The following is a 25,887-nucleotide window of genomic DNA, read 5'->3' as shown; positions in this document are numbered from 1 at the left end:
ACATTTAGTTTGATCTTCACTTTTCATTTAGTTTGATATTATCGTATACCTGTTCGCTTACTCCATTTTGATGAAATTCCATCTCTAGTTCTCACCGTCATTGTTAATATTGGTGAACTTCCAACTCTAATATTCACCAAAGTTGGAAAGTAATAAAGAGAACCTCAAAGGAGGAGAGAGGAAAAAAAAAAAAAAGAAGAGAGAGAACATAATCTCTCATAAGGAGAGAGGAAATTATAAGGAAACTTCCAAAAAAAAAAAAAATCCGTGATTGTCACGTGATACTCGGTCCACAATAATTAATGTAGACCGGGTTTATTTTAGTCTTTGTATTACTTTAATTAGAGTTGTTAAGAGTACATTTAGGTACTCAATTCTTCTAATTTTCACCTTTTAGGTACTCAATTTTATTTACTTTGCTTTTGGGTACTCAAAGTGTTTTCCATGTTTGCCTCAAATTCATTATCTGTTGTACTCTTTGTAATCTCCAAAACCCTCTCCTATATTGCAGCCCACCCCCAAAGACAATCCTGAAGTTGCAGTACACATGCCTTGCACAACATCTAGTTTCAGCTCTAGGGAAGATAAGTTTAAAAGTCCCTTTTGCTGGTCAGATATGATGGTGTATCCAAAGCCATCAATGGTGCCCAAGTCATCTGCCAAAATTTCCAGAAACCAACACCATGAATCAAAATATCAACATAATCCATGAGTAATTGAGTTTACCTCAAAAGAATGGCGGCTTTTGGAGTCGTTTTCCCCAGAATCGAGCCAAACCTTGCTCGAGTTCAGCGACAATGACGCACCAGGTATACCAGAAATGGAAAGAATAAAGGGAGAAAAAAAAGGGGAATAAAGAATAAGAAAGGGAAAAAAAAAAGGCTGACCCGCGAATTTTTTTAATCGGGTGGGGCCCACTTTTTCTTAACCAAGATACTCAATTCTTTAACCATAGGTACTGAATTCTTAGGATGATTTATTTATTTTGGCCGGAAATCTTAACTCAGTACCCAAAAGTAAAGTAAAAAAAATTAAGTACCTAAACGGTGAAAAAAGAAAGAATTGAGTACCTGATTTTGTGCTTAACTCCTTTAATTAGGATCATTTTAATAAGTAAAATGTAGGATCGTACGACCCTGACCGATCCTACACGATTCTGGTCGATCCTACACGATCCTATCCGATCTAGCTTGACTGATCCTGTACAATCCATTAATAATTGAAGTTAAAAATATATAGGATCGTTCGATCCTACCAGATCTTTTACGATCCTGTACGATCCTACCTGATCCTGCACAATCTTACACGATCCTGTTCGATCTCGAACGATCCTACATCGATCCTGCTTGCTATGTGATTCTGCATCTGATCTGAATCGTTTATTGGCTAAAATTAGATCATAGGATCACACGATGCGGATCGCGATTCTAACAAAAATAATGCCTGTAGCAACACTCACCGAATAACCACTATAACACTGAAATATTAAGGGCATGTTTTGAACTCAGCTGAACTGAACTAAACTGAACTGAACTGAACAAAGCTGAACGTGAATTGAGCTGAACTGAACTGAACTGAACTAAACTGAACTGAAATGAATATTTTATAAGAGAAGGAAATTAGGAGCTGAACTGAACTGAACTAAACTCAACTGAACTGAACTGAACTGAACTGAGATGAGCTGAACTGAACTGAGTTGAACTGAACTAAACTAAACTGAACTGAACTGAATTTCAACGTAAGAGAACATACCCTAATTAACTCATGATGGTTGGCTACATGATGTGGCTAGCCACGTGTAAAAATTATTTTATATTTTCCCCATATGGACAACCACAGTACATATAAAAATTATTTTCTTTTCCTAGTGTTTATTGTAGCTTTGTGTTTTTTCTTTTTGTTTTAAAACGGTTATTTCCTTTAACATTAAACAAATTTATTTATTTATATATATATATTATATATATATATATATATATATATATATATATATATATATATATATATATATATATATATATATATATATATATATGGGAAGGCTCTCGTGAGAATTTTTCTTATATGAGAATTTTTCTTATGTGAGAACACTCTTTATGTTCTAAATTTTTACTCGTATGTTCTAAATTTTAAATCTGATGTTCTAAACTTTTTTTTAGGTGTTCTAAATTAAATCAAATGTTCTAATTTATTACTCACATGTTCTAAACTATAAATTAGTTAAGCTTGATGTCATAAATTTTAAATAACTTGTTCCAAACTTTTAACTTTTATGTTCTAAATTTTAAAACGTGTGTTCTAAGATTTTTAATTATATGTTCCAGATTTTCTAAGATTCTTTAATTATATGTTCCAGATTTTAAAGCGTATGTTCTATTTTTTTTACTCATATGTTCTAAATTCTTTACTCACATTTTCTATATTCAATATCAGTTTGTTCTAAATTTTTATTCACATGTTCATAATCTTAAATCAAGTGTTCTAAATGTTACTCATATGTTTAAAATTTCATAAAGCAAATTTTATAAATTTTTAATCACTTGTTATAATTCTTAAATAAGATGTTCTAAACATATTACTCACACAAATGTTCTAAATTATTACTCATATGTTCAAAATTTTAATTTGAGTCACATGTTCTAAATTTTAACTCGTATGTTCTAAATTTTTACCCACATGTTCTAAATTTTAAATCAGTTCTCATATAAGTATGAATTCTCACATATGGACCTATTCTCACCGAATCCCTCCCCTATATATATAGGATAGGAGACTGTGTTACGATAGTTTTAATATATATTCTGATACAATAACGAGGATCCAAATTATCATGGAAGGAAGCCTGTTGATCATCTTAGTTTTGTTAGTGACGAATTCGATACAAGGATTAGAAGCAACATCTTCACAAGATAAAAAATCAATGGTTAAAAATCAACTCCATCTCATCAACAAGCCATCAATTAAAAGCTTCATGGTATGTTATATAATTAATCAAAGATTAAAGATGCTAAATTATTGTAGCATGCATTTATTAGGATTATATTATTGCGAGGAATAATAACTCATGAGATTTAATTTTGAATTTATTTTACTTCTATGAATATGACTTTGATTATTTTTTTGGCGTTTAATTTTGTTATTGACTAGACCAAGCATGGTGACATTGTGGATTGTGTGGACATTAACAAACAATTTGCATTTGACCATCCGTTACTTCAAAATCACTCAATACAGGTTTGTTTACTTTTTGCAACTTACTTTGACTAGCATTATTGGAGCATTAAAGCCGTGTTTTTTTCACTTGATTATTGACAAAATTTTATTGATTGATTATTTATGTATAATTTATTAAAATTAATTTTTTTTAATTGATTGAAACTATTTTTTTTTTGTTCATCTAATGGAATTTTTCGTTACGTGCTAATTAATATAGATTTTTAGCTATATGTAATATTAAGATCGATGAGTTGAAGAAATTGAACAAACATGGCCGAATATTTGCTAATTTCTCATTTTTACCTATAGATGAAACCAAATTTTATGGTCTCTAAACAAACAACATCAAATAGTCGTTCTTCAACGACATTAAAGCCTTCCCAAGTTCTACCGAAACATATGAGATGTCCACGAGGAAGTGTTTCTATAAGAAGGATCCAAGAGGAAGATCTTGCAATCCAGAAATTCTCATCATTATTGTTGTTCGGAATGAAATTTTCGACTACCAATTTCACCGAGTCTTTCTCCCTTAACGCTAATGATTTGCTTCCTGGACACCAAGTAAGTGAAATCATGTCACAATGTTTCAATTAATGTTAACACCCTAAAATTGCATTGAAACATAGTACAAGTAATACTCATTGTTTTTTACATTCAAAACCGTTAAAACTAATTCATCTGTTACTAAAATGGTTGCATCATTTGCTTTTTTTCATGGTCTCAATGCATTCGTTTGACCATAAATATAATGCTATTAACAATGCAATTATACAATGTTAATTTTTTTTTTAAAAAAAAATACATATTGAGATGCTTTGACAAGATCTATGTTTCCTCATAATCTATACAATAGTGTAAATTATATTTTTGGTCTATGATGTAAAAGTTTGACTAGATATATGGTGCAACTATTTAGTAACGGGAAAAGTATGTAACATGTTTATATGAAAAAGACGCTTATTATAAAGATATACTGTTGTTGAGAATGTCATATACTTGTACAAAGATAAAACAATTTAATTGGACATTTCATATCTTATTTTTTTAATCCTTTCTCGATCTTATTTTTTATTTTTATTTTTTTTTCTTGGCAGATTGCAACTCTTGTAGTAGCAACCAAAAACTTAGGAGCAAATGGAGTAATTAACGTGTGGAATCCTGAGGTTACACAGGATCAACTAACAGTTGCTTCGGTTTTTGTTGTTAGTGATGATGTTTCCGGTGTTAACGGTGTATCAGCCGGCTGGGTGGTAAATATATATATACTCCTTACTTGTTTGGTCAATCACTTTTAATATCTCACGATAAGTTATTCTAAATTCGTCTCACTTTAAGTTTTCTAATCGATCTTTGTCTCAACTTAAACATTTCAGGTGAATCCTTGTGTATTTGGCCAAAATAATACTCGGTTTTATGCGTACTGGACCGTAAGTATTCCAATAACTAACAATGATGTTTTTTTCGAACTAAGTACCGTAATTTGTTCACTGATTTCAAATTTTGTAGAAAGACTCCGGAAAGAACACAGGTTGTTACGACGGATTATGATGTACACAGTTTATACTACATTTTACCCTCGGTTTATAGCTATTTCTATGTGATTTCTAAGCTCTACGGAGCTATTTCTCGCTAATATCCTCTTCTCTAGTGTGGCTTGGTCTATTTGATTGGTTTTACAGGCATATGAAGATTTTCGGATGATTTGGATGCATTTTGGATTGCCACGAGAGCTTAGTAGGATGGAAGAGATTTTTCCCGTGTCCGCCCTGGAGGGCAACATTGCCCTGGCAGCCAGGGCGAAGAAGAAAAGAAGCGAAGAAGTTCAGCCCCCGTCCGCCCGGACCGGGCGGCATTGCCCTGGCAGACCGGGCGAACAGGATATCGTATTTTAAGCCAAAGTGTTGGTCGCGCCCGACCGGGCGGCTTTGCCCGGTCTGACCGGGCGGAGTTTCGCGGATCTTATTTTCAGTTTTTTTTCGGGTTTTCTTATTTTAAGGGATATAAATACCCCTTTGTAAAGCCGATTAAACTTACTTAGTTATTATCTTAGCAGTTTTTAAACACTATTAGAACCCTAATATTCTCTCTAGATCTAGATTACATTCTACTTTCAAGTTTTAATCTTTACTCATCAACAATTGGTACTTTTCTTCATTCAAGCAATTGGTATTCATCTTTAATTCTTCTTTTACTTTTAATTGCTTATTAATCATGTTTTCTTCATTGAATATTGCTTTTGCTTTCGTTAATATGTGTGAGTAGTTTCTTTATTCCAAGATCTAGCGGATCCCGAATATGATTAATGCATGATTTAATTCTTTAAATTCTCTAATAATAATTGTAATCAATATGCTTAATTGATTATGCTTATGCCAATACTAGATTAGGGATAATTGGTATTGTTATTAATCCTTTGTTTTAATCGCAACGGGAGTTGGGTTTTGACGGATTTGAATAAATCAATTAAGGGTTTGAAGTTCATCACGGGAGTAGTTGAATGGATGATTAGGAAGTTAGAGTAATGTGCTTAAGGTCTCTAATTTACATGATTCCACGGAAGTAGGCTTGATTGTGATTAGAGAAGCCATTGATAACTCGAGAGAGACCATTGGTATTATTCATGGATTACTTTTCCTCTTAAATCAATTGAATTATGTGTTAGGGGTAGAACGACTATTGCATTAATTGTATTCGTGGTGAAGCTTGATCTTGGATGTTTTTAGCATTAAATTGTCACTTTATTTAGATTTAATCGTTTTGATTAGTCCTTTAGATATTGATTCTCATTTATTGATTTGGTTACTTGCTTGGTAATTGCTTGAGTCTATTTAATTGGTTGAACCATAGTCTCTTGGGATCCGACCCTTGCTTGCCCGTCTACATAGTAGTGGTTTAGTTAGGTTTATTTTTGTTAGGTACGCGATACGCCTATCAGATTATGTCCAGGATTTGTACAAGTTTGTCAAAAGGTTACTCCTGGCCTGGCTCTACAGCCGGTATCAACTTACCAAGGTGAACAACGTTTTATCAATATTTCCATCAAACATGTAATTTAATTTTGTCATATGATACATTATAATCTAAAACTAAAACTATCTTTCCAAGTACGAGTACTCGTTAAAAAAAATATAGAATCAAATGTGACCTACTATTTGGGAAATAACAATCGTATCATTATTGACACGTACAGGAACTAAAAACAAAGAATTGCTGGCTATTTTTCGGGGATGAAGGAGTAGGATATTGGCCGAAGGAGCTGTTTGGTACCCTAGGGGACGGGGCAACAAGAGCAGGTTGGGGAGGAGAGATTTATACCTCGCCGAAAGAGGCGGCTCCGGGGATGGGAAGTGGTCATTTCCCAGAGGAAGGACCAAACAAGGCTTGTGTAATATATGGACTAAGCTTGGTTGGTACAGAGAAACCTCCTGCAGAAGAAGACCTCAAAATGGGTGTAAGTAAGCCTGATTGTTATAAGGTGAAATATGGTGGAGATTCTGGTGGTCAATTTGGACATTTTATGCTCTTTGGTGGACCACCAAATTGTAAAAGTATAACTTAATTTGAAGTATGAAATTAGTACCCTTTATTTTTGGTGGCAAAATTAAACAAGGTTTAATGACCTTTTTGGAGAATATATAAAATTAGTGTGTGATCCGAACTTTGTCTCCAGTTAAAATATTGAAGTTTCATGTGACAACTACATGGTCTTTTGATGCTTTAATTCTAGACCCATTGGATTTAATTACAAACTTAAGCTTTATTTGATTGATTTTGGGTCTAAATAAAGATAAATTGATAATTGGAAGTAAATGAATGGAATTTGAAATAGATTTAATTTAGTAAAATTAATTTCAGTTCAGTAAAAATAATTATAGTTCAGATAAAATCAGTAAGGCCTCGTTCACTTTACCTTATTTATAGTGAATTGAAATTATTTTTACGAATTGAAATTATTTTTGCTAAACCTAAATTATTTTTAATATTAATTTTACTGAACTAAAATTATTTTTTTTCACTGAATTTCTATTATATTCCTTCTTTTAAGTTACTGATTTTTACTGAACTGGAATTATTTTTAACAGTCTAAGTAAAGTTTTACGGAGTAATAATTTTCTACAGTAGCTAGATAGATTAAAATAATTTTTTTACACAATTTCCAATGCAATTTCATTTACGGAGTACCAAAAACTTTACCTTCTCACAAAGGAGTTTTTATTTACAAAAAATATTTACTTCGTACCTATCCAACATAAATATTCTTATTCCCCGTCAAAAAAAAAAACATAAATGTTCTTATTTCCCTGCCTTAATAATGCATTAATATTGTTTTAAAAATTAAAAAAAAAATGCATAAATATTTAATACGGAGTACTTGTTATGCTACTTGTCAGTGAATAACGGAGTTATTTATTTTCCTTAATAATGACGTAAAATTGCCAAAACGTAATAATCTTTCATGAGTATATAGGGAGTACTGTTTCAATATATATATATATATATATATATATATATATATATATATATATATAGGGAGTACCAGTTCATCACAAAGGAAAAAAAAATCTTAATAAAAGGAACAAATTATGTCAATCAAATACAAATGGCAACAAATCAATATACTTCCATATAAAGTTTACAAAGCATTTAAGAAGGATACATAAAAATTCTAAAATAATGAGCTGGCTTACATATAATATCATTTTTTTTACCATAGAAGATGGCCATGTTATATATCATCGTCACCATATGTTATACTTCGTATGAAACCAGATATTGCTCATAAAATTAAAAACAAAGTCAAATTCAATTCAATTCATTTATTTTTGACTTTGTTATTCTAGTTGTTACTTTGATACTCCCATGGAGAAAACTCAACTGATTTTGTTGGTTGTGGTACTATTAGCCATGAATTTGGTACAATATTTAGAAGCAACATTATTTGAAGATGAGAAATTTATGGTAAAAAAACGACTTGAGCTTATCAACAGGCCAGTCATTAGAAGTTTCCGGGTATGTAAATTGTAAACCTCAGCTCAAATCCTAAATTACATACATTCTCTAATTGTGTTTTAATTTAAAGTTCATAAAAATCCTCAATACGTGTTTCTCCTCTATTTAGGGTTGACGTAACCTTCTAATTAATAAATTTAGACTTTCGATGTTATTGTCTACACTTGAGAGGTTTGGAGAAAATCATGAAAATTAGTGGATAATTCTTTAAAATTAGATGAATTAACGAGCAAATTAAATATTAATGAATGATTATTAGAATTTGAATGCAAAAGAAAAAACAAATATTTGTGCAATTTGTCTTATAATGGATGGTAAAACACGTGATGTAAAATAAAGATTTTTAATTTGCAGCCTCTAGCTAGGTACACTCGATCAATTTACAAAAGAGCAATTATTTATAATGAGTAACATTTAACAACAAAACTAAAGATGGTTGTGAGTTATGTCGGGTCAATCTCACATGGCTTGGACTTGGCTAGGGTCTAACCCATGAATGAATCCACTTAGTTATTTTAGTGTGATTTTTCATGTTAGACTATGCCTTGTTGTTGCATTTCTCAACAGAAAGTGGCCTAGGCCCGACTTGGCTTAACACATGGTAGGGATGTCAGTTGGACGGATCAAGTAGGAGACCCGCCACAGCTCCATTCCTCCCCTTAATGGGGTTCAAATGGGTCTTAGCTTAGCGGGTGGTGAGGCGGGGATGAGGATAAAAACCATACCCGTCATGGGTGATGGGGTAGCCGCAGGGGTGGATTTTAGGTTGTACCTGTCTGACCCAACCCACTTCAACCCCGCCCCATCCCCACCTTTATGAAAAAATTTATGTAAAATAAAAATAATTAATATAATACTTTGTAGTACATTTATATTATAAAACAAAAAGGTGTGTAATATATATATATATATATTTTATTATTATAATTTATAGTAATTATGTAGGATTGTGTATTTGGAAGACGGGGATTAGACGGATCTTAAGTGGGAATTAGGTGGGGGTGAATATCCAGGTGGGGGGGGGGGGGGGGGGTGGAACAGGGATGGTTTTGGATTTTGGTTGAATTTTGAATTCGTTGCGGGGATGGGGATGAAATATTAGGTGGAAATGGGGATATGAGACCAACATCCGCCCTACCCGCCTTATTGACATCTCTAAACACACACAATACATAACATGATTTTTTCATGTTTTATCATGTCATGTCATAACTCATAAGCCACCTCGGCGTATACCTCAGGCCATACGCCCATACATATTACATATCCAACTTCAATATATATAATAATATAAATGCATAATATTGTCAATTTAACGAGGATTGAGTGCAATTGTGCAATTCATGTAATTTATTTATTTATTTTTATTTATTTATTATATATATTTTTTTTACATTTTCTATAAATCAGACAAAGGATGGTGCAATTCTGGATTGCGTGGAGATAAACAAGCAATTTGCATTAGACAATCCATTACTACACAATCACTCAATTCAGGTTTGTTCAGTCCATTTCTTATTTATTTTTCATGCTGAATTTTATGCATGCCTTTGCTTATTTTGATTGACAATTTAGTCCTAAGATTAACTAAATTCTTCAATTTACATGCAGATGAAACCTAATTTCAAGATCTCCAAGCAAACTACATCAACTATTGGCTCTTATACAATATCTTTAACGCCTCCACAACTTGTACCGAAAAGTACAAGATGTCCTAGAGGAACTGTTCTTATCAAAAGAATTCGAGAAGAGGACCTTGCATTGGAGAAATTCTCATCATCATTTAAGACGACAATTTCAACCACCAAATTGACCGAGTCTATAACTCCTAACATTGATTCAGTACCTGGACACTACGTAAGTATTAATTTTAATTAAATGTATGGTTAATTGAGAATATGATAAGAGTATAAAACATATTCTTGGACATCAGCCATAAGCTTATTTTTTTTTAGGACAATAATAATAATAATAATAAAAAGCTTTATAATTTACCATAAATCCATAATTACAACTACAATGTAACATGCTTCATGTCCTCGTATTATTTAATCAATTATCAGGTTAAGAATTAGACTATATTGTTACCCATTAGGCCAATTTATCTTGACAAATTATATGAAGAAAAGTCTATAGCAATTTTTTTTTTCTTTTTTGGAATAATTAACGCGAAATTGATCTATCAAATCATCAAAAAAATATTTAAAAAAGGGTTTATTATTTTCTATGTAGATTGCAACTATTGTAGCATCAACCAACAACGTTGGAGTATCTGGACTTATCAACGTGTGGAGTCCTGTAGTTATAGAAAATCAACTCTCAGACACCTCTGTTTTTGTTGCAAGTGATGATGGTGACGTTACCAACGCTATTCAAGCTGGCTGGGCGGTAATACATACTCCATTTTTTGCCTTCTCCTTCATACAAAAGTTGTTATAAGTTCGGCTCATCACTACAATTGTTTATACCATTTTAGGTATATTCATATTTATACCAGAATTCTACTCGGTTATACTCTTATTGGACCGTTAAGTATCCTAATAATCTTTATTTAATCCTTAAACATTACTCCGTATAATGTAATATGAGGTGTTGCACCTTATATTAAGTAAAATAAGTAAAATCCGAAATTAATGATATTTTTTGAAACATATGTAGAGGGATACAGGGAAGACCACAGGGTGTTACAATGCATTGTGTCCAGGATTTGTACAAGTTAGTCAAAGCGTTACTCTTGGCCAAGTTATAGATCCTGTATCAACTTATTGGGGTCATCAAGTTTTTACAAATACTACCATTCAACAGGTACTTATACTTCTAGTCTTCAATAAGTTAATAAATATATTTTTTTGGCGAGTTTCAATATGTTACACATAATCATCATATCGTATTACTTTCTAACTACCTAAAAACTAAAAAGTATCATACTTTTAAAAATTGATACGAGTCATACGACAAGTACACTATAGTATCTTATAATTGGAGATGCTCTTATTGACACAGGACCAAGTTACGAAAAACTGGTGGCTTATCTTTGGAACCGAGCCTATAGGATACTTTCCGAAGGAGCTGTTTAGTACCTTAGCGAATGGTGCAACAAGAGCAGGGTGGGGAGGAGAAGTTTACCCCCCAACGACGGCTACCTCTCCGGCGATGGGAAGTGGTAACTTCCCAGAAGACGGATATTCAAAAGCTTGCCTTATATCAAAGATGCAAGTGATAGGTCCACAATATTTTCCTAATGGAACAGACCTTAGACAGACTATAACTAAAGCAGATTGTTACAGAGCTCTTTATGGAGGAAATGTTGGAGGTGACTTTGATAATCATATGTTTGTTGGTGGACCTGCAAATTGTTATGCTTGAGTTATTGTGCAAATTGTGTCATGAAACTCATCTTTCAATTGATGAATTGATTGTATGAACATAGAGTTATCGTATTTTTCGGGGTAATTGGTTAATGAGTGATTAAACTAGGTACACACATAATTGAATTTCATGGACTTTGCCAATAGTAGTACATGAACAATGTAAATAATTAGCGGGTCGGTTTTGAAAATTATCGGGTCAGTTTGGTTTGGTTTTTTAAATTGCAGTTTCTATTCGGATCGGGTCCATATCGGGTCGGGTTCTAGTCGGTTCGGGTCATAATCAATTTGGGTTGAACCGGGTCGGTTTGAAAACGGGTTTAGCCCATTTAATGTGGGTTTCGGTTAAAAACAGTTCGGGCCTTAATGAGGATGGGTCGTAATTGGTTCGGATCATAATCAGTTTGGGTTAAACTGGCTCGGTTCGAAAATGGGTTTCGGTTCAAAACAGATCGGGTGAAATCGGGTCCAATCATTATCGTTTCAGGTTATAATCGATTTAGATTGAACTTGGTTTGGTTTGAAAACGAGTTTACCCAATTTGAAGCGGGTTTCAAATCAAATTATATCGGGTTAAAATTGAGTCGGATGATTATCGAGTCGAATTAGTCAGATAACGGGTAGGAACGGGTCATGTTATAATCAAGTCAAGTCGTAAATAAGTTGGGTTTATCGAGTAGTGGGTTGAAACGGATTAGATCATAAACATATTGGGTAACAGGTTGTAATAACGGGTTACGGGTGTAAATGGTTTGGTCTCAACGGGTTATAGGTCGTAAACGGTTCGGTTACAACGGGTTACGGATTATAACCTGTTTGGTCACAACGGGTTACGGGTTGGAACGATTTAGGTTTATTGGATTTTTATCGGGTTTTAACGGTTTTCGGTTTAAAATGGGTCGGGTTAGTATCAGGTTTAGGCGTAATCGGTTTGGGTTGCTTTCAGTTTCGGGTTGTAACGGTTTGGCTTGATAACGGGTCGGGTTAGAAACGGTTCGCACAAATTCGGTTCAGTTCAGTTTCGAGTTGGAAAAAATTGGGTCGGGTCATTTTTCGGTTTCCAACAAACGGGTTTTAAACAGTTTAGTTCCTTTTCGGATCGGTTTGAAACAGTCGAGTTTAACGGTTTGGGTCAGAAACTGACAGCTCTACTTGTGGCCAATTAAGTTAGTAGCAAACCATTGAGAAGGAACATTAAATATTTATTATGACACACCTCTTTGCGAAAAGAACAACATAAACACGGTGCATCTAACATTTGAACAAATTCAATTCAATCACATAAAACCCCATGCATGTTAATTTAAGTCTATACTATGTATTAAAAGACATTTTGAATCAAGTCCACATACCACATGGCATTCTCCAAAACATTTCTACATGCCATGTGTCACTTTCCTATCTTTCTTTATTGGGTATTATTCCTGTTATTACACATTAATTAAAAAAATTATACACATGCCTTGTATAAGATTCGAACTCTTGATCTCAAGGTTTTGTAAGAAGAACAGAAAAAAAAAAAAAAAAATGTAATACCTGTCTTAATATGTATCTCTAATACCTTTCACAATTATTTTAATATACGAAGTATGTAATAACTCGAGTTATCATCCAAATCCAAAAACTAGTTGTTAATTAAAAAAAAGGTAGCATGTCTTTTATTTCAAAATTGAGTAAAATAATAAAAAGGGTATTATTATTAACAATTGGTCTTGTATGGACCCGGTCTACAATAAATTATTGTAGACCCAAAATTTGACACTTTCAAATAATATAATCACATTCTTGATGATATAATCACTTTTTTAGATGATATAATTATCTTTTTGTGAGTCATATTTTGATCTCATATTAAATCATTTAATGAGATTATATAATTATCTTTAGGATGATAAAATTTAAAAATCATCTTTTGAATGATGTAATTTACTACTTCGTATTTGATACTTTTTATAATGATAAATTCACTTTTTGAGTGATACATTTACATAATAGTTTCAAGATGACATAATCACTTTCGTAATAATATAATCACATTTCGTATGATATAATCACATTCGTATGGTACACTAGAAGGTTGGGTCTACAATAAGTTATTGTAGACCGGGTCTATTCTAGTCTTAATATATTACTAATTACTACACAAAAGGACAAAACATAGTTAAAGGAAAGAGATTATATATGCTAGGCAAATTCATTGGCAACAATCAACAAAGATTTCGAAGCATTTATGATGGATTATATTGGACCATATATATATTTTGGTGTTTAGAGAGCCACAAAGGGCGGGGGTGAGAATCGATCCCAAGATCTCCTGGAATCGGGAGGGAAGCTCTAACCACTTGAGCTACACCTCACTCTCTTGGACCATATATATATAACCATATGTTCTACGTATGTTATATGTTCATTTTTTACTTTGTTTTTGTAGAATTGTAGTTGTTGATTTGAAACTACATGGAGAAAATTCAATTGATTTTGTTGGTTCTTCTACTATCTGGCATGAATTTGATACAATCAATAGAAGTAACATTATTATTTCAAGAAGAGAATTCTATGGTAAAAAAACGACTTGAGCTTATCAACAAGCCAGCCATTAAGAGTTTCCGGGTATGTAAACCTCAAATCCTACATTACATTCTTTAATTTACAGTCGAGAAATTATATATTGATGTCTAATGAAAATTAGAAGAGAATTATTTAAAACAAGATAAATCAACACGCAAAATAAATGAATGATTGGGTGCACCAATACATGTAATGTATGATATGTACTTCTTTTTCCATCAACCAGACGAAGCATGGTGACATTCTGGATTGCGTAGAGATAAACAAGCAATTTGCATTAGACAATCCATTACTACACAATCACTCAATTCAGGTTTGTTCAGTCCATTTCTTATTTATTTTTTATGCTGAATTTCATGCATGCCTTTGCTTATTTTGATTGACAATTTAGTCCTAAGATTAACTAAAGTCTTCAATTTACGTGCAGATGAAACCTAATTTCAAGGTCTCCAAGCAAACTACATCAACTATTGGCTCTTATACAATATTAACGCCTTCACAACTTGTACCGAAAAGTACAAGATGTCCTAGAGGAACTGTTCTTATCAAAAGGATCCAAGAAGAGGACCTTGCAATGGAAAAAAACCTATCTTTGTTAGGGACGACAATTTCAACCACCAAATCTTCCAAGTTTGTTACCCCTAACATTGATACAATACTCGGACACTATGTAAGTGTGATTAAAAGGTTTCTATCTGACTGTGGCGACAAAAATTAATTATGTAATAAGTGTGATTAAACGGTTTCTTATTTTTAGTCTAACTTAATTCATTTTTAGACATGTGTTCTTATTAACGGGTAACAATATAAGTCTTCTATGTTAGAATAAAAATTACTCGTAATTTTAAAAGGCTAGATGAGTTTAAGAGCTCTAAAAAGACTTATATTGTTATCCGTTATCCAATTAATCTTGCAAATTTAATAGGATGAAATATGTTTTCTTATTTATGTAATAAATCTATAATTCATGCGAAAATGAGGGGGGTTAATTTACTATACATTTTTATAAATGATAAAAAATTTCCATGCAGATTGCAACCGTTGTAGCATCAACCAACAGCATAGGAGTTTCTGGTCATATAAACGTGTGGAGTCCTGTAGTTTTAGAAAATCAACTCTCAGATACTTCTGTTTTTGTTGCAAGTTATGATGGTGCCGTTAGTAACGCTATTCAAGCAGGCTGGATGGTAATACATGTTTCTTGCCTTCTAACAAAAAATACTTCACATTTATTGTAAGTTCGGCTCACCACAATTATATTGTTTGATAAACATTTCAGGGAAATTCAGATTTAAAACAGAACTCTTCACGATTTTACGCTTACTGGACTGTAAGTATTCCAATTTTTTTTTTAAACCCTTATACATGGTACATTACATAGTAACATGAGATATTGCAACTTATATCAAATAATAAAACAAGTAAATCTGAAAATAAAACTCAATAATTTTTGAAAACACATGCAGAAGGATAATGGGAAGACTACAGGGTGTTACAATGCATTGTGTCCAGGATTTGTACAAGTTAGTCAAAGCATTACTCTTGGCCAAGTTATAGATCCTATATCAACTTATTCTAGTCAACAGTATTTTATACCCACCACCATTCAACAGGTATTTGTATTTCTACCGATTTACAATGTGTTACAAATTACTACGTCGTTAGCTTAAAAGTGTTGTAGCTTAAAAAAATTCATATAAGGATGCTACAATACCTTGTAACTTACTATTGGAGATGCTTTCACTAACACACGACCAAGATACGAAAAACTGGTGGCTTTCCTTTGGAACTGAGCGTGTTGGATATTTTCCAAAGGAGCTGTTTAGTACCTTAACGAAAGGGGCAACAAGAGTTGGTTGGGGAGGAGAAGTGAACAGCCCAACAACAGTGGTTACTCCAGCAATGGGAAGTGGTCATTTCCCAGAAGAAGGATATGCAAAAGCTTGCCTTATATCAAAGATGAGAGTGATAGGTCCACAGTTTTTTCTTAATGGAACAGACCTTAAACAGATTATGACTAAACCAAATTGTTACAGGGCTAAATATGGTGGAGATGTTGGGGGTGACTATGAAAACCATATGTTTGTTGGCGGACCGGGAAATTGTGTGCCTTAACTATCATGAAACTCATTTTCTTTCAATGAATTGACTCTGAAGGACATAGACATTGTTGTATTTTCGAATTTTCGATGTATACCGCATAGTCATATAAATCTCAACTGGTCAATTTATTAGTGATACAATTAGGCTCATTTAAAATTTCATGGAATTTGCCAATACTAGTTCATACTCTTATTGAGTTCCTAGTATAAGGGTATTAGTACTGATACATATTTCGTGACAAGTTCTGCTAATACCTCTATACAAACAAGCTGTAATAGTTGCAAATTCTGCAATTGACATACAGATGAAACCTAGCTGTAAGATCTCCAAGCAAACATCACCTAATTGCTCTTCGACTACTTAGGCAATGAAGTAACAAAAAAAATCACAAATAAAATGTAACCATCCAATCTCGTGCAAAACCAATGTACAACTGCATAGCATATTTGCAACTTCTAGATGCATGTTACTGTAAAACAATCTACTTGTGAAGAATATGCAGAACATAATATACACTGCATACTATGGTGATGTAATCTTAAATTTCATCGGCTCCCTTTTTATTCAGCAGTATTTGTCAACAATGGAGGAGTATGTGGTGAAATTAGTGTATGGAGTTCTGATGTTACACTCGAATAGCTTAGTGCTGCTTCTGTTCAGGTTGCCAGTGTTGATGGTTGTAACGGTATAGTAGCCAGCCTGATGGTAAATGCTTGCTACATACTACAGTAGTATCAAAATTCTTTTGCTTTACAGAAGAAACATGAATGATGAATGAATGCAGCCATGCATATCTGACCTAAACCCAAAAACTGATATATGCCTCAAGCAATATACCACTAGTGAATTTACACAGAAATAATATAGCAACATTTAATTCAAAAGAAATTTTTTTTCCTAGGATCTTCAATTAAAGCTTACAAATTGTAAATCACAAAAAAATTGACTGACTTAAAAAATCTTGTAATTGTATAAATCACTCTTTAATAGAATAAAGGGATTCAAAGAAAATTTTGAACACAAACAGCACACTTTATGTTTTAAGAGTACTTTTTTTTTTCTTTCTATCTCTAGATCTTGTTGAAAAATAAGAGTCCACTAACATTTTGAAGATTCATTTATATTTTACTTCCAAGTTCCTACCTCTGTCTAAAATAGAACTTTTCAGGGAAATCCTTATTTGTACCTGAAGTTTATGCGGTTATTCACTTACTGGACTGTAAGTATTTTGATCTTTCCACTTTACATCATAAAGTAGCAAGGGATATCTAACAGTACACAATGTAACATTGTCCAATAAGATTTTATGGACGATGTAACACAACTAACAGGAAGGCAGTATCATATGGAATCAGAGAGAAACATGCTATAGCTACATTGATTCCATTATTTCTCTGCTTATTTCTATAACCAGAGTAGGTCGAGAGGAGAAACTTACAGAACCTGAGAAGAAGGATTTTCAAAAGCTTGATCAATAATGTACCAAACTTGGTTGGTCCATACAATTTTATTAATGAAAAATATCTCAAAACATTTTTCAACTAAGCCTGATTGTTAGTGAAGTATGAAGGATGGTTGGGGTGGGGGTGGGGGTGGGGGTTACCGACTGACAAACATGAAACTCATTTTGTTTTCTATGAGAGACAGTCTGTGGACATAATCACATGAATATAGTAGTCATTGTAACATAAACGTCGCTCAATTACAAAACTAACAAGGCTATACAAACGAGATATTTAAATATAGAGCATGGGGTACTTATATATGCAGGGAAGCCAACTGCTTGTATCTAATTTTTTTAAATGGGCATATATTATCAATATATGTTGTACATCTGACAGCATACAAACAAGGAAACCTGAAAACTTACAATACCTCTCAGAAAATCTTCAATGCATGCAGTTTCAACATCTCGATTTCATGTCTGCTACTCATCAGTTATGCAACCCCTCGAAGCTGACTGCACATTCTTGATGTACTAAAGATCAAGAAAATAACTATCAGCAAGCGAATATATAGGAAACTATATGGGAGCACCAAATATTATATTGGATTGATCAGATGTATAATTCATTTAATTTCCATCAATGTTAATTGCAGAAACTCAACATAGTTGTACCTTGTACAAGACTCCTTTATTTGCCTTTAAAGGAGGAGGAGTCCATTTTTCCCTTCGCTCTTTGATCTCCTCTCCTGTTAAGTGAACGTCCATCCTCCTCTTAAGAACATCAATTGTAATAATATCTCCATTTTGAATGAGAGCGATTGGTCCACCCTCCTGCAAAATCAAAATGAGCGAAGTTCTCATCAGAAATTCAGAAATCAGAACATACAGATAATTTCCATGCTTACTCTTACAGATTGGTTCAGAAGATTAAAAAGATAAAATATACCTGTGCTTCTGGACAAACATGACCTATAACAAATCCATGTGAAGCTCCTGAAAATCTTCCATCTGTCAATAAAGCCACATCCTGCAAAAGTATAAAAGACAATTAGACGAAATGAAAATATTGAAAATCAAAGTAAACATGAATGAAAAATAAGAAGCACTAAATATTGATGATAGTACTTCGTATAATTTTACCTTTCCAAGGCCTGCTCCCACTATTGCACTAGTTGGTGTCAACATTTCAGGCATACCTGGTCCGCCTTTAGGCCCTTCTCCCCTAATAACAACAACTTTTCCCTGGAAAATAGAACTGATAGAATTGGCCATTGAATTGCAGACAAAGCAGGAAATTAAACATTTTAAAGCATGATAACAAAATCTTCTAGTTCCTAATGCATTAAAAGAACATGTAGCGACGGTAGCGTAGAAACCTTAAAGCTCTGAGGGTCCTCTGAAATGGCAGCAACCATAACTTCTTCTCCTTCAAAAACAAGTGAAGGACCTGAAAATTTTACACAATCATTTACTGGATTTTCTTGAGAAACAGTGTTGAAACTTGAAAGGAAAAAAACCTGTTTGGTTGGTAATGATATTGAATTATATGCAACTTCGTAAGGGAAGCCTAAAGCTAATGTAAATGGTAATGCAGCTCCCTAAGTTTTCATGTCCAATCAATACCATCTTTAAAGTCTAATGTAAATTTATGAAGAAACAGAGATTTTGGGAGGTGCTTAAAGCATTGGCATGGACATTGACAAGAGACTTCTTAATATAAGTACATTTGAATCAATACTACTTTATTTACCACCCACAAAATGGTTTGAAAATGTTATTACTTCCAACAACCAAAAAACATTGAAGAAATGACTGATAGTACCAGAGAAATATAATCCTTCTTTTCCAGTAATTTTTGCTACAGAACCCTCTGGAGCAAGGTTACCATACAATATCTGGATATGTCCTGTTTCCTTGATGGGATTTGATTGTGACCGTATGATTTGCTGAATATTTCACCAAATATACGAACAGTTAAACCATAATCTTAAAAAGAGACATTCTGATTAACATCCAAGAAAAAGCACACTATATATATATACTTCATACCTGACCTTCAGCCAAGGCAGGGAAGAGTTTGGCATTCTCAGCAAGTGTTTTCCCCGTAACTAGACAATGTGACAGATAGAAGAGTGAATAAAAGATCCATAATAGCATTTTAATTGCATGCACTATTCTTGATATCCTATATACATACCAGTAATGCAATCCCCATCCAAGTATCCCAGATCAAGAAGGTGGCGAATCACTGCAGGAGTACCACCAATCTGCATTATATTGGCCCAGCCAAAAATAAAAAATAAAAATAAATCATAGACAATCCTAACAAAGCTCAGCAGCTATGAGACCAAGAAGGCAAGAACTATAAACTGAGAGAAGCGATAAACTTGCCTTGTGTAAATCTTCCATGACATATTTACCACTTGGCTTAAGATCTGCAAGCAATGGAATCTTATCGCTAACCTTTTGAAAGTCATTGAGAGTCAAGTCTAGACCAACAGACCTGCAAAGGAAAACATTGATCCTGTTTTTAGGCATTTTCAGCTCTAAGAAAGTACAGAAATTTGGTGGCAATGGCTCTAACCTAGCAATGGCAATCAGATGCAGGACAGCATTGGTAGACCCACCTAGGGCCATGACCATAACCATTGCATTACGCAGAGAATTCTCGGTAATTATGTCTCGTGGTCTTAAGTTCATTTTGAGTAAATCAAGAATATATTTTCCAGCAAGACGGCACTCATCCAACTTCAGAAAATCTACGGCTGGTGTTGAAGAGCTAGTATTGTAAAATCGAAAAGAAACATCAGAATTCCACGCATAATTATTCTACAAAGAAACATCTATTGAAATAGTATACCTGTATGGAAGAGTCATTCCCATAGTTTCAATGGCAGATGCCATGGTATTTGCTGTATACATTCCACCACAAGCCCCTGCTCCAGGACAGGCATTCCGGACAATATCCATCCTCTGTTCATCAGTAATAGCTCCGCTAACATACTCTCCATAACACTATTGTAACAGAAAAGTGTAAGTGCAAAGGGTTGGACATGAGGTAAAAATACAAGAGCTTAAAGTTCATCTTCCTATATCTCATGTTCTACCATAATCGGCATCACATAAGAAAACTAGTTAAATATAAGAAACTCTCAGCAACCAATGTGAAAAATAAGGTACCTCTAAAGCTTTTGCAATATCAAAGGTATGTCCTTGAAAATGAGCCGGCTGCAACTCAGAATAAAAGCCACCATCAGTTCCTGATTCTAGCATCTTTCCAGTGAAGAAATATAGATGCATTAAAGCAAAACTTTAGTTCCTGATTCTAGCATCTTCCTAAAACAGACATTAGTCAGTAAAAGATAGAAAATTGCATGGCACTTATATGCAAATTTATTTGGAAAAATGGAATCTAAAAATCCAACCTTTGGCCGGTCTGACAATAAAAATCCAACCTTCGTTTAATCTCACAAAAATCCAACCTTTATACCCCACCTTCTTTGACAGATCCATTACCTGTTGATGACCGTTTTTTGTAAGTTATGTGCCACGTGTCAGGCATTAATTGGTCAATTATTTTTTTAATCATTAAAAAAAAAAATAAAAAAAAAAACAGAAAAAAAAAAATACACCATCAGCCACCTTCCCTAGCCCCCGCACCACCCCAGCCACCTTCCCCACTCACCGGCAACTACCCCCCAGCCCCACCATCGGGGTCATCGGATTCCGGCGATCTCCCCCCACCCCCCCACCCCTTGCCGCAACCTCCCCAACCACCAAAAGCCCCTTCGAATCTATACCTAACCACCACACCAAACACCCAATTCAACCAAACCCACCAAACATCCCCCTCTCCCCCTCCCTCCCCTACGCAGCACAACCTCCCCCTCTCTCTCCCCCTCCCTCCCCGGCGCACAACCTCCCTCCCCCCTCCCTCCCCTGAGCGAAACCTAGCCCCTATCAAAACCCCAATCGACGCGCGACCCTGGGTATGGGGTTGGTGGTTTCGAACCTGCGTATGGGGTTGGTGGTTTCGAATCTGGGTATGGGTATGGGGGTAAGTGGTGGTGGAAGAGGTTATGGGTACGGTGAGGGAGATGCTGGGGTGGTGGTTATGGTGGGCATAAAAGAGGGAGGGAGGGTTACGCAAGCCCTGACCTCCACGAACTCAGTTGCCTACCCCAACTTCCACCATTATCAAACCCCAATCGACGGCGCGGCGACCCTAAACCGACCCCATACCCTATCTCGGACCGCCTCGTTTGGGAGGATTGCGTGAGGCTTGTGGTTGGGCGTTGGTTTGGGAGGAGAGATAGTGGAGGAGGAAGAAGAGGGTTTCGGTTTCGGTTTCGGGTTTGGGTAGGGTGGGTAAGTGGTGGCAGAGGTGGTGGACTGGCGGTGGTGTAGAGAGGAGAGAGAAAGAAGAGGAGTGAGAATTAAAAAAAAAAAAAAAATAACCTGTTTAACAGGTTAAAGGTCAAATGGATCTATCAAAGAAGGTGGGGTATAAAGGTTGGATTTTTGTGAGATTAAACGAAGGTTGGATTTTTGTGAGATTAAACGAAAGTTGGATTTTTATTGTCAGACCGGCCAAAGGTTGGATTTTTAGTTTCCATTTTTCCAATTTATTTATCCACCTTGAAATTACAGCATTGATCTGTTAAAATTATAGCCTGATTTATTAGGTTCTGTTACAATGCAAGTGTCAGAAACAGTTCACTCATCTAGTTTGCTGCCATAAGTGCAAGAGTAAAACACTACAGCCCTGTATTCCGATAACGTGCATAATATCGCCATGCATCAAGCAAGTGAAGTAATCTTTCTATTGTCTCCACTACTCACTATATATCAAAGGTTTAAAGTCAACTAATGTTATTTCAATTGCATGTTTAAAACAGAAACATCTTGAAGTGTCAATACAACAAGAACTATACTTTTTCCAGCATATGAGTCATATTTAAAATTTGATGTCTTTTGTATTGGTTGTAGAGATTATTTTGAAAGCATTAAGGAGGTAAGTTGAAGAGTGCATGGTGGAGATATACTCCAGGATACTTGGCATGAATGTGCAAGAAGTGGCACGACCATATATAGGCTTAGCTTCTGCCAGCAGGCTCTGACAGATTGGCCTCCTGTACCTCAGGGTTCCAGCAGTAGTCTTGTTTTATGGATCCTTGCCGGTGCACCTACCAATGCTTTATTGTACTTCGTATTATATTGTTCTTCGTATTACTATACAGCCAAAATCAGAAGGTTTAAGGAGCTGGAGCTTCTAACAGCACCATATCGCACATCCAAAAATAGTTCATAATATATTATGTTGTGATTAATCTCCCGATTCCTGAGTACTCAAGTCTGCCGTCTTGTTATTATTTCCTGTTTTAGTGCTGCTGCATTTACTTTATTTGCACTATTGGAATTCCCACAACTCTCGTACTATAACATTTTAGCAGAGTTTATATGTATAAGATGGAATAGTCCTCAGAAGTGCATGAGAAGCAAGACTTGACAGGAAAACTAGCAATTACAATAAAGTTTCATGCAGGAAGATAAGACACTATGATATAGGAAGGAAAGAGACTGATAACTGCTGGAGTTTCTACACAATAATGTTAAAGTCAGAAATAACAAGCTGTTAGAAAGTAAGAGCAAATGGGCTAAACTCCAAACAAGTTATCTTTAAAGCAGAAAAGCTGAACTTTTATAGAAAAATTAGTGGAGTAAAGTAGCTGAACCTTTTTTAAGTGAAACATATAACTATTCCTATAAGGAGAAAAGTTGCAAAAAGCCTCTTACAAGAAAAGGACACTATTTCAGATTGCAAATGCTACTTGGAAAATGATTCTATTAGGTTAACACAAGGAAAATGATTCTATTAGGTTAAGACATCAAGAAAATAGGAGGGCGAACCTTGATACTACCGCCATATATCATGATACTAGGCCTATTTAGACGTCCCATAGCCATGACAGTACCTGGCATCTGCATAGATATAAAAATCAGTCACAGCCCATATATATCATGTACCAGCTTGCTGTATAGCAAATCGATATAACATCTCAAACTTCAACACATAAGTTCTACCTTGAAATTTAAATAAGAAAGAACCAAAAGCACAAAAGTTCTCAAGATTCAAATCCATAGTCAAGGAAATTGCCACAAAAGAAAAAAAGAAAAAAGAAAAAGGAAAAAAAAAAAGAAAGAAAAAAGAAAAAGGAAAAAGGAAAAAAAAAAAAAAAGAGGACAGTTGAGCATCCTTGATCTAGCTTGGATATACAAAACTATACACATTCAGATCATAGAATTTAAACCAAATCAATACAATTAAGTGTCTAATAGAATTTATGACAAAGATAAAAGAAATAAAGTTTGATAACACAATCAGAGAAAAAATAGAAAGAGTTAGTTGCTGATAATGTACAAGTAGCCAAATGCTCACATTTTTATCACACCCAGGAATTGAAATGTTGCCATCATACCATTGAGCAGACATAACAGTCTCAATACTGTCGGCAATCAGATCTCGAGATTGCAAACTGTAGCACATCCCCCTTGTACCCATTGAGATGGCATCACTAACACCAATAGTATTGAACCTAAACCCAATTAACCCAGCATCCTTAACTCCTTCCTTAACAGCTTCTGCCAAGCTTAATAGATGCATATTACAAGTGTTACCTTCATACCAAACTGATGAAATACCAATCTGGGGTTTGTGCATATCATCATCAGAAAGTCCAATTCCATACAGAACAGCTTGTGATGCTCCTTGAGACTTCGGTTCAGTGATGCGAGAGCTGTACTTGTTGAGCTTATGAGATGATTCTGATGTCTCATTGGTTGATGTTTGAGTAGTCGGGGTTGAAGGTGCAGATGATGCTCTTACAGAAAGACATCTTACAGGAATATATGAATGATGAATGACTACCCTTTTCGAAACTTTAGGTGTTGAATGGTTTAAGCTTACATTTGGTGTTATTAAAGCAGCTTGCATTGTTGCTTAAATTTAAGCTCTCAAATTCACAAGCAATGTGTGATTCCAAACTATATGATGCTAATTGAATATGCTGGAACTATATTCCTGAGATCAAATCATACTGAAGACATTTAATTACAAGGAAAAATCATGTAACAAAAGAATTTGAAACTTCTTTGATGTGATAATCAAAGTAATCCAATCCATTAAATAAAAGGTAAAAGGAAATCAACTAGCCTACTATCATACTTATAATTAAGGATTAATGATACCACAGCAAGGCGATAAATCACTAGATGTCAACTAGCTTTGTTGATTGGTTCTTAGGGTGATATCCAAAGACCTAGGATTGAGTCCCGTCTACATCACGATTCACGACTTACTATCTATACAACATTTTTTTTAAAAAGGACAATATAAAAGCCACTTTCAGATTACTAAAAAATTAAAGACAAATACATTAGTCCATCTAATATTAGAAAATTAAATTAACTAAAGCTAATTTCTTGAAAAAAAAAAAATTTAGCACTTTCTGTTAGAGAAAATCTAATTTCACTGGCAATGCCTTGATCATTAACTCTAAAAATTTGGCCCCACTTCACATTTCTCCCTTATAATCAAGGGTTATTATCATAATCATGTAATTAATTTCGAAAAGCTAAAACAATTCTATTAATCATTCTTCAGCAAACTGAAAACCCACTTAAACAATAATGTAATTCACAAAGTAAAGGCAATGATAATATAAATGAAAATCAAAATACTTATAATAAAGATGCAATTTTTGACCAAATAAGATCACATACTCAGTACATTACATGATAAATATGATCAATTAAGAACAGAAAACATGAATATGAATCAAATTGCACAATTATAGAAAGTAATTAAAGAAGAAGAAGGAGAGAAAACTGACGATGATCGGGAAAGCTGGTGTTGGGCAGTATGCAGTGGAAGTGATGCGAGGCACCGACCGCCAATTTAAATAAATCAAAAGTGAGTGTGATTTTTGGTGGGTTTTTTGTTTTTTTCTTAGAAAATGGGACCATAAAAAGTGAATGTATAACAAGTTTGGTTCATATTCATAGGATGACACATTCTTCACAAGCTTATTTCTACACCAATTATTAAGGTCTTGACTCGAATTAGGACACGACTAACAAAGTTTAACTTTTAAAAAATAAAACAAGCCATGTTAT

General features: G+C 34.2%; 4 protein-coding genes across 5 annotated transcripts; 3 read left to right on the top strand and 1 right to left on the bottom strand.

Moving 5' to 3' along the window:
• Positions 1 to 3,525: 3,525 nt before the first annotated feature.
• LOC145601882 (protein neprosin-like) lies at positions 3,526 to 6,775 on the top strand. Its single transcript, XM_081657968.1, has 4 exons — positions 3,526 to 3,777; positions 4,311 to 4,466; positions 4,590 to 4,643; positions 6,407 to 6,775. Exons 1-4 carry the CDS (start codon positions 3,526 to 3,528, stop codon positions 6,773 to 6,775), a joined length of 831 nt encoding a protein of 276 aa, XP_081514094.1.
• A 1,301-nt stretch (positions 6,776 to 8,076) lies between these two features.
• On the top strand, positions 8,077 to 11,592 carry LOC145600949 (protein neprosin-like). The gene is made up of 6 exons (XM_081656834.1): positions 8,077 to 8,226; positions 9,637 to 9,723; positions 9,838 to 10,083; positions 10,459 to 10,614; positions 10,885 to 11,031; positions 11,230 to 11,592. The coding sequence occupies exons 1-6, from the start codon at positions 8,077 to 8,079 to the stop codon at positions 11,590 to 11,592; spliced, it is 1,149 nt and encodes a 382-aa protein (XP_081512960.1).
• A 2,459-nt stretch (positions 11,593 to 14,051) lies between these two features.
• Positions 14,052 to 16,277, top strand: LOC145600435 (protein neprosin-like). Its single transcript, XM_081656334.1, has 7 exons — positions 14,052 to 14,204; positions 14,389 to 14,475; positions 14,590 to 14,832; positions 15,194 to 15,349; positions 15,442 to 15,492; positions 15,629 to 15,775; positions 15,864 to 16,277. The coding sequence occupies exons 1-7, from the start codon at positions 14,052 to 14,054 to the stop codon at positions 16,275 to 16,277; spliced, it is 1,251 nt and encodes a 416-aa protein (XP_081512460.1).
• Positions 16,278 to 16,918: 641 nt separating this feature from the next.
• LOC145578325 (dihydroxy-acid dehydratase, chloroplastic-like) lies at positions 16,919 to 25,718 on the bottom strand. Of its 2 annotated transcripts, XR_014098851.1 has the most exons (16): positions 25,605 to 25,718; positions 24,152 to 24,793; positions 23,623 to 23,694; positions 20,893 to 20,940; positions 20,573 to 20,727; positions 20,297 to 20,491; positions 20,104 to 20,215; positions 19,910 to 19,979; positions 19,762 to 19,820; positions 19,535 to 19,658; positions 19,089 to 19,159; positions 18,853 to 18,954; positions 18,659 to 18,739; positions 18,385 to 18,543; positions 18,141 to 18,243; positions 16,919 to 17,059 (listed from the first exon to the last, which is right to left on the bottom strand). XR_014098851.1 is itself a non-coding variant. In XM_081635668.1 (15 exons), exons 2-15 carry the CDS (start codon positions 24,704 to 24,706, stop codon positions 18,193 to 18,195), a joined length of 1,854 nt encoding a protein of 617 aa, XP_081491794.1. In that variant the 5' UTR covers positions 24,707 to 24,793; positions 25,605 to 25,718; the 3' UTR covers positions 17,906 to 18,192. The 2 variants fall into 2 exon arrangements, 1 of the variants encoding a protein (XP_081491794.1); XM_081635668.1 differs by lacking the exon at positions 16,919 to 17,059 and having other exon boundaries at positions 17,906 to 18,243.
• Between the last annotated feature and the right edge of the window lie 169 nt (positions 25,719 to 25,887).

This window comes from Chenopodium album, chromosome 2 (genome assembly GCF_948465745.1).
Source record: "Chenopodium album chromosome 2, dcCheAlbu1.1, whole genome shotgun sequence".
NCBI classification, from domain to species: Eukaryota; Viridiplantae; Streptophyta; class Magnoliopsida; order Caryophyllales; family Amaranthaceae; genus Chenopodium; species Chenopodium album.
Note: the sequence above shows the minus strand (reverse complement) of the source record. Positions and strands in the feature narration are given on the sequence as shown.

Coding starts and splice junctions, on each gene's coding strand:
- LOC145600949 (XM_081656834.1), top strand. CDS start 8,077: ATGGAGAAAACTCAACTGATTTTGTTGGTTGTGGTACTATTAGCCATG. Junction 10,615..10,884: donor CTATTCAAGCTGGCTGGGCG/GTAATACATACT, acceptor AAACATATGTAG/AGGGATACAGGGAAGACCAC. Junction 11,032..11,229: donor CAAATACTACCATTCAACAG/GTACTTATACTT, acceptor TTATTGACACAG/GACCAAGTTACGAAAAACTG.
- LOC145600435 (XM_081656334.1), top strand. CDS start 14,052: ATGGAGAAAATTCAATTGATTTTGTTGGTTCTTCTACTATCTGGCATG. Junction 15,350..15,441: donor CTATTCAAGCAGGCTGGATG/GTAATACATGTT, acceptor TAAACATTTCAG/GGAAATTCAGATTTAAAACA. Junction 15,493..15,628: donor GATTTTACGCTTACTGGACT/GTAAGTATTCCA, acceptor AAACACATGCAG/AAGGATAATGGGAAGACTAC.
- LOC145578325 (XM_081635668.1), bottom strand. CDS start 24,706: ATGCAAGCTGCTTTAATAACACCAAATGTAAGCTTAAACCATTCAACA. Junction 20,728..20,892: donor ATATTGCAAAAGCTTTAGAG/GTACCTTATTTT, acceptor CTGTTACAATAG/TGTTATGGAGAGTATGTTAG. Junction 18,740..18,852: donor TGGGAGCAGGCCTTGGAAAG/GTAAAATTATAC, acceptor ATACTTTTGCAG/GATGTGGCTTTATTGACAGA.
- LOC145601882 (XM_081657968.1), top strand. CDS start 3,526: ATGAAACCAAATTTTATGGTCTCTAAACAAACAACATCAAATAGTCGT. Junction 4,467..4,589: donor GTGTATCAGCCGGCTGGGTG/GTAAATATATAT, acceptor TAAACATTTCAG/GTGAATCCTTGTGTATTTGG. Junction 4,644..6,406: donor GGTTTTATGCGTACTGGACC/GTAAGTATTCCA, acceptor TGACACGTACAG/GAACTAAAAACAAAGAATTG.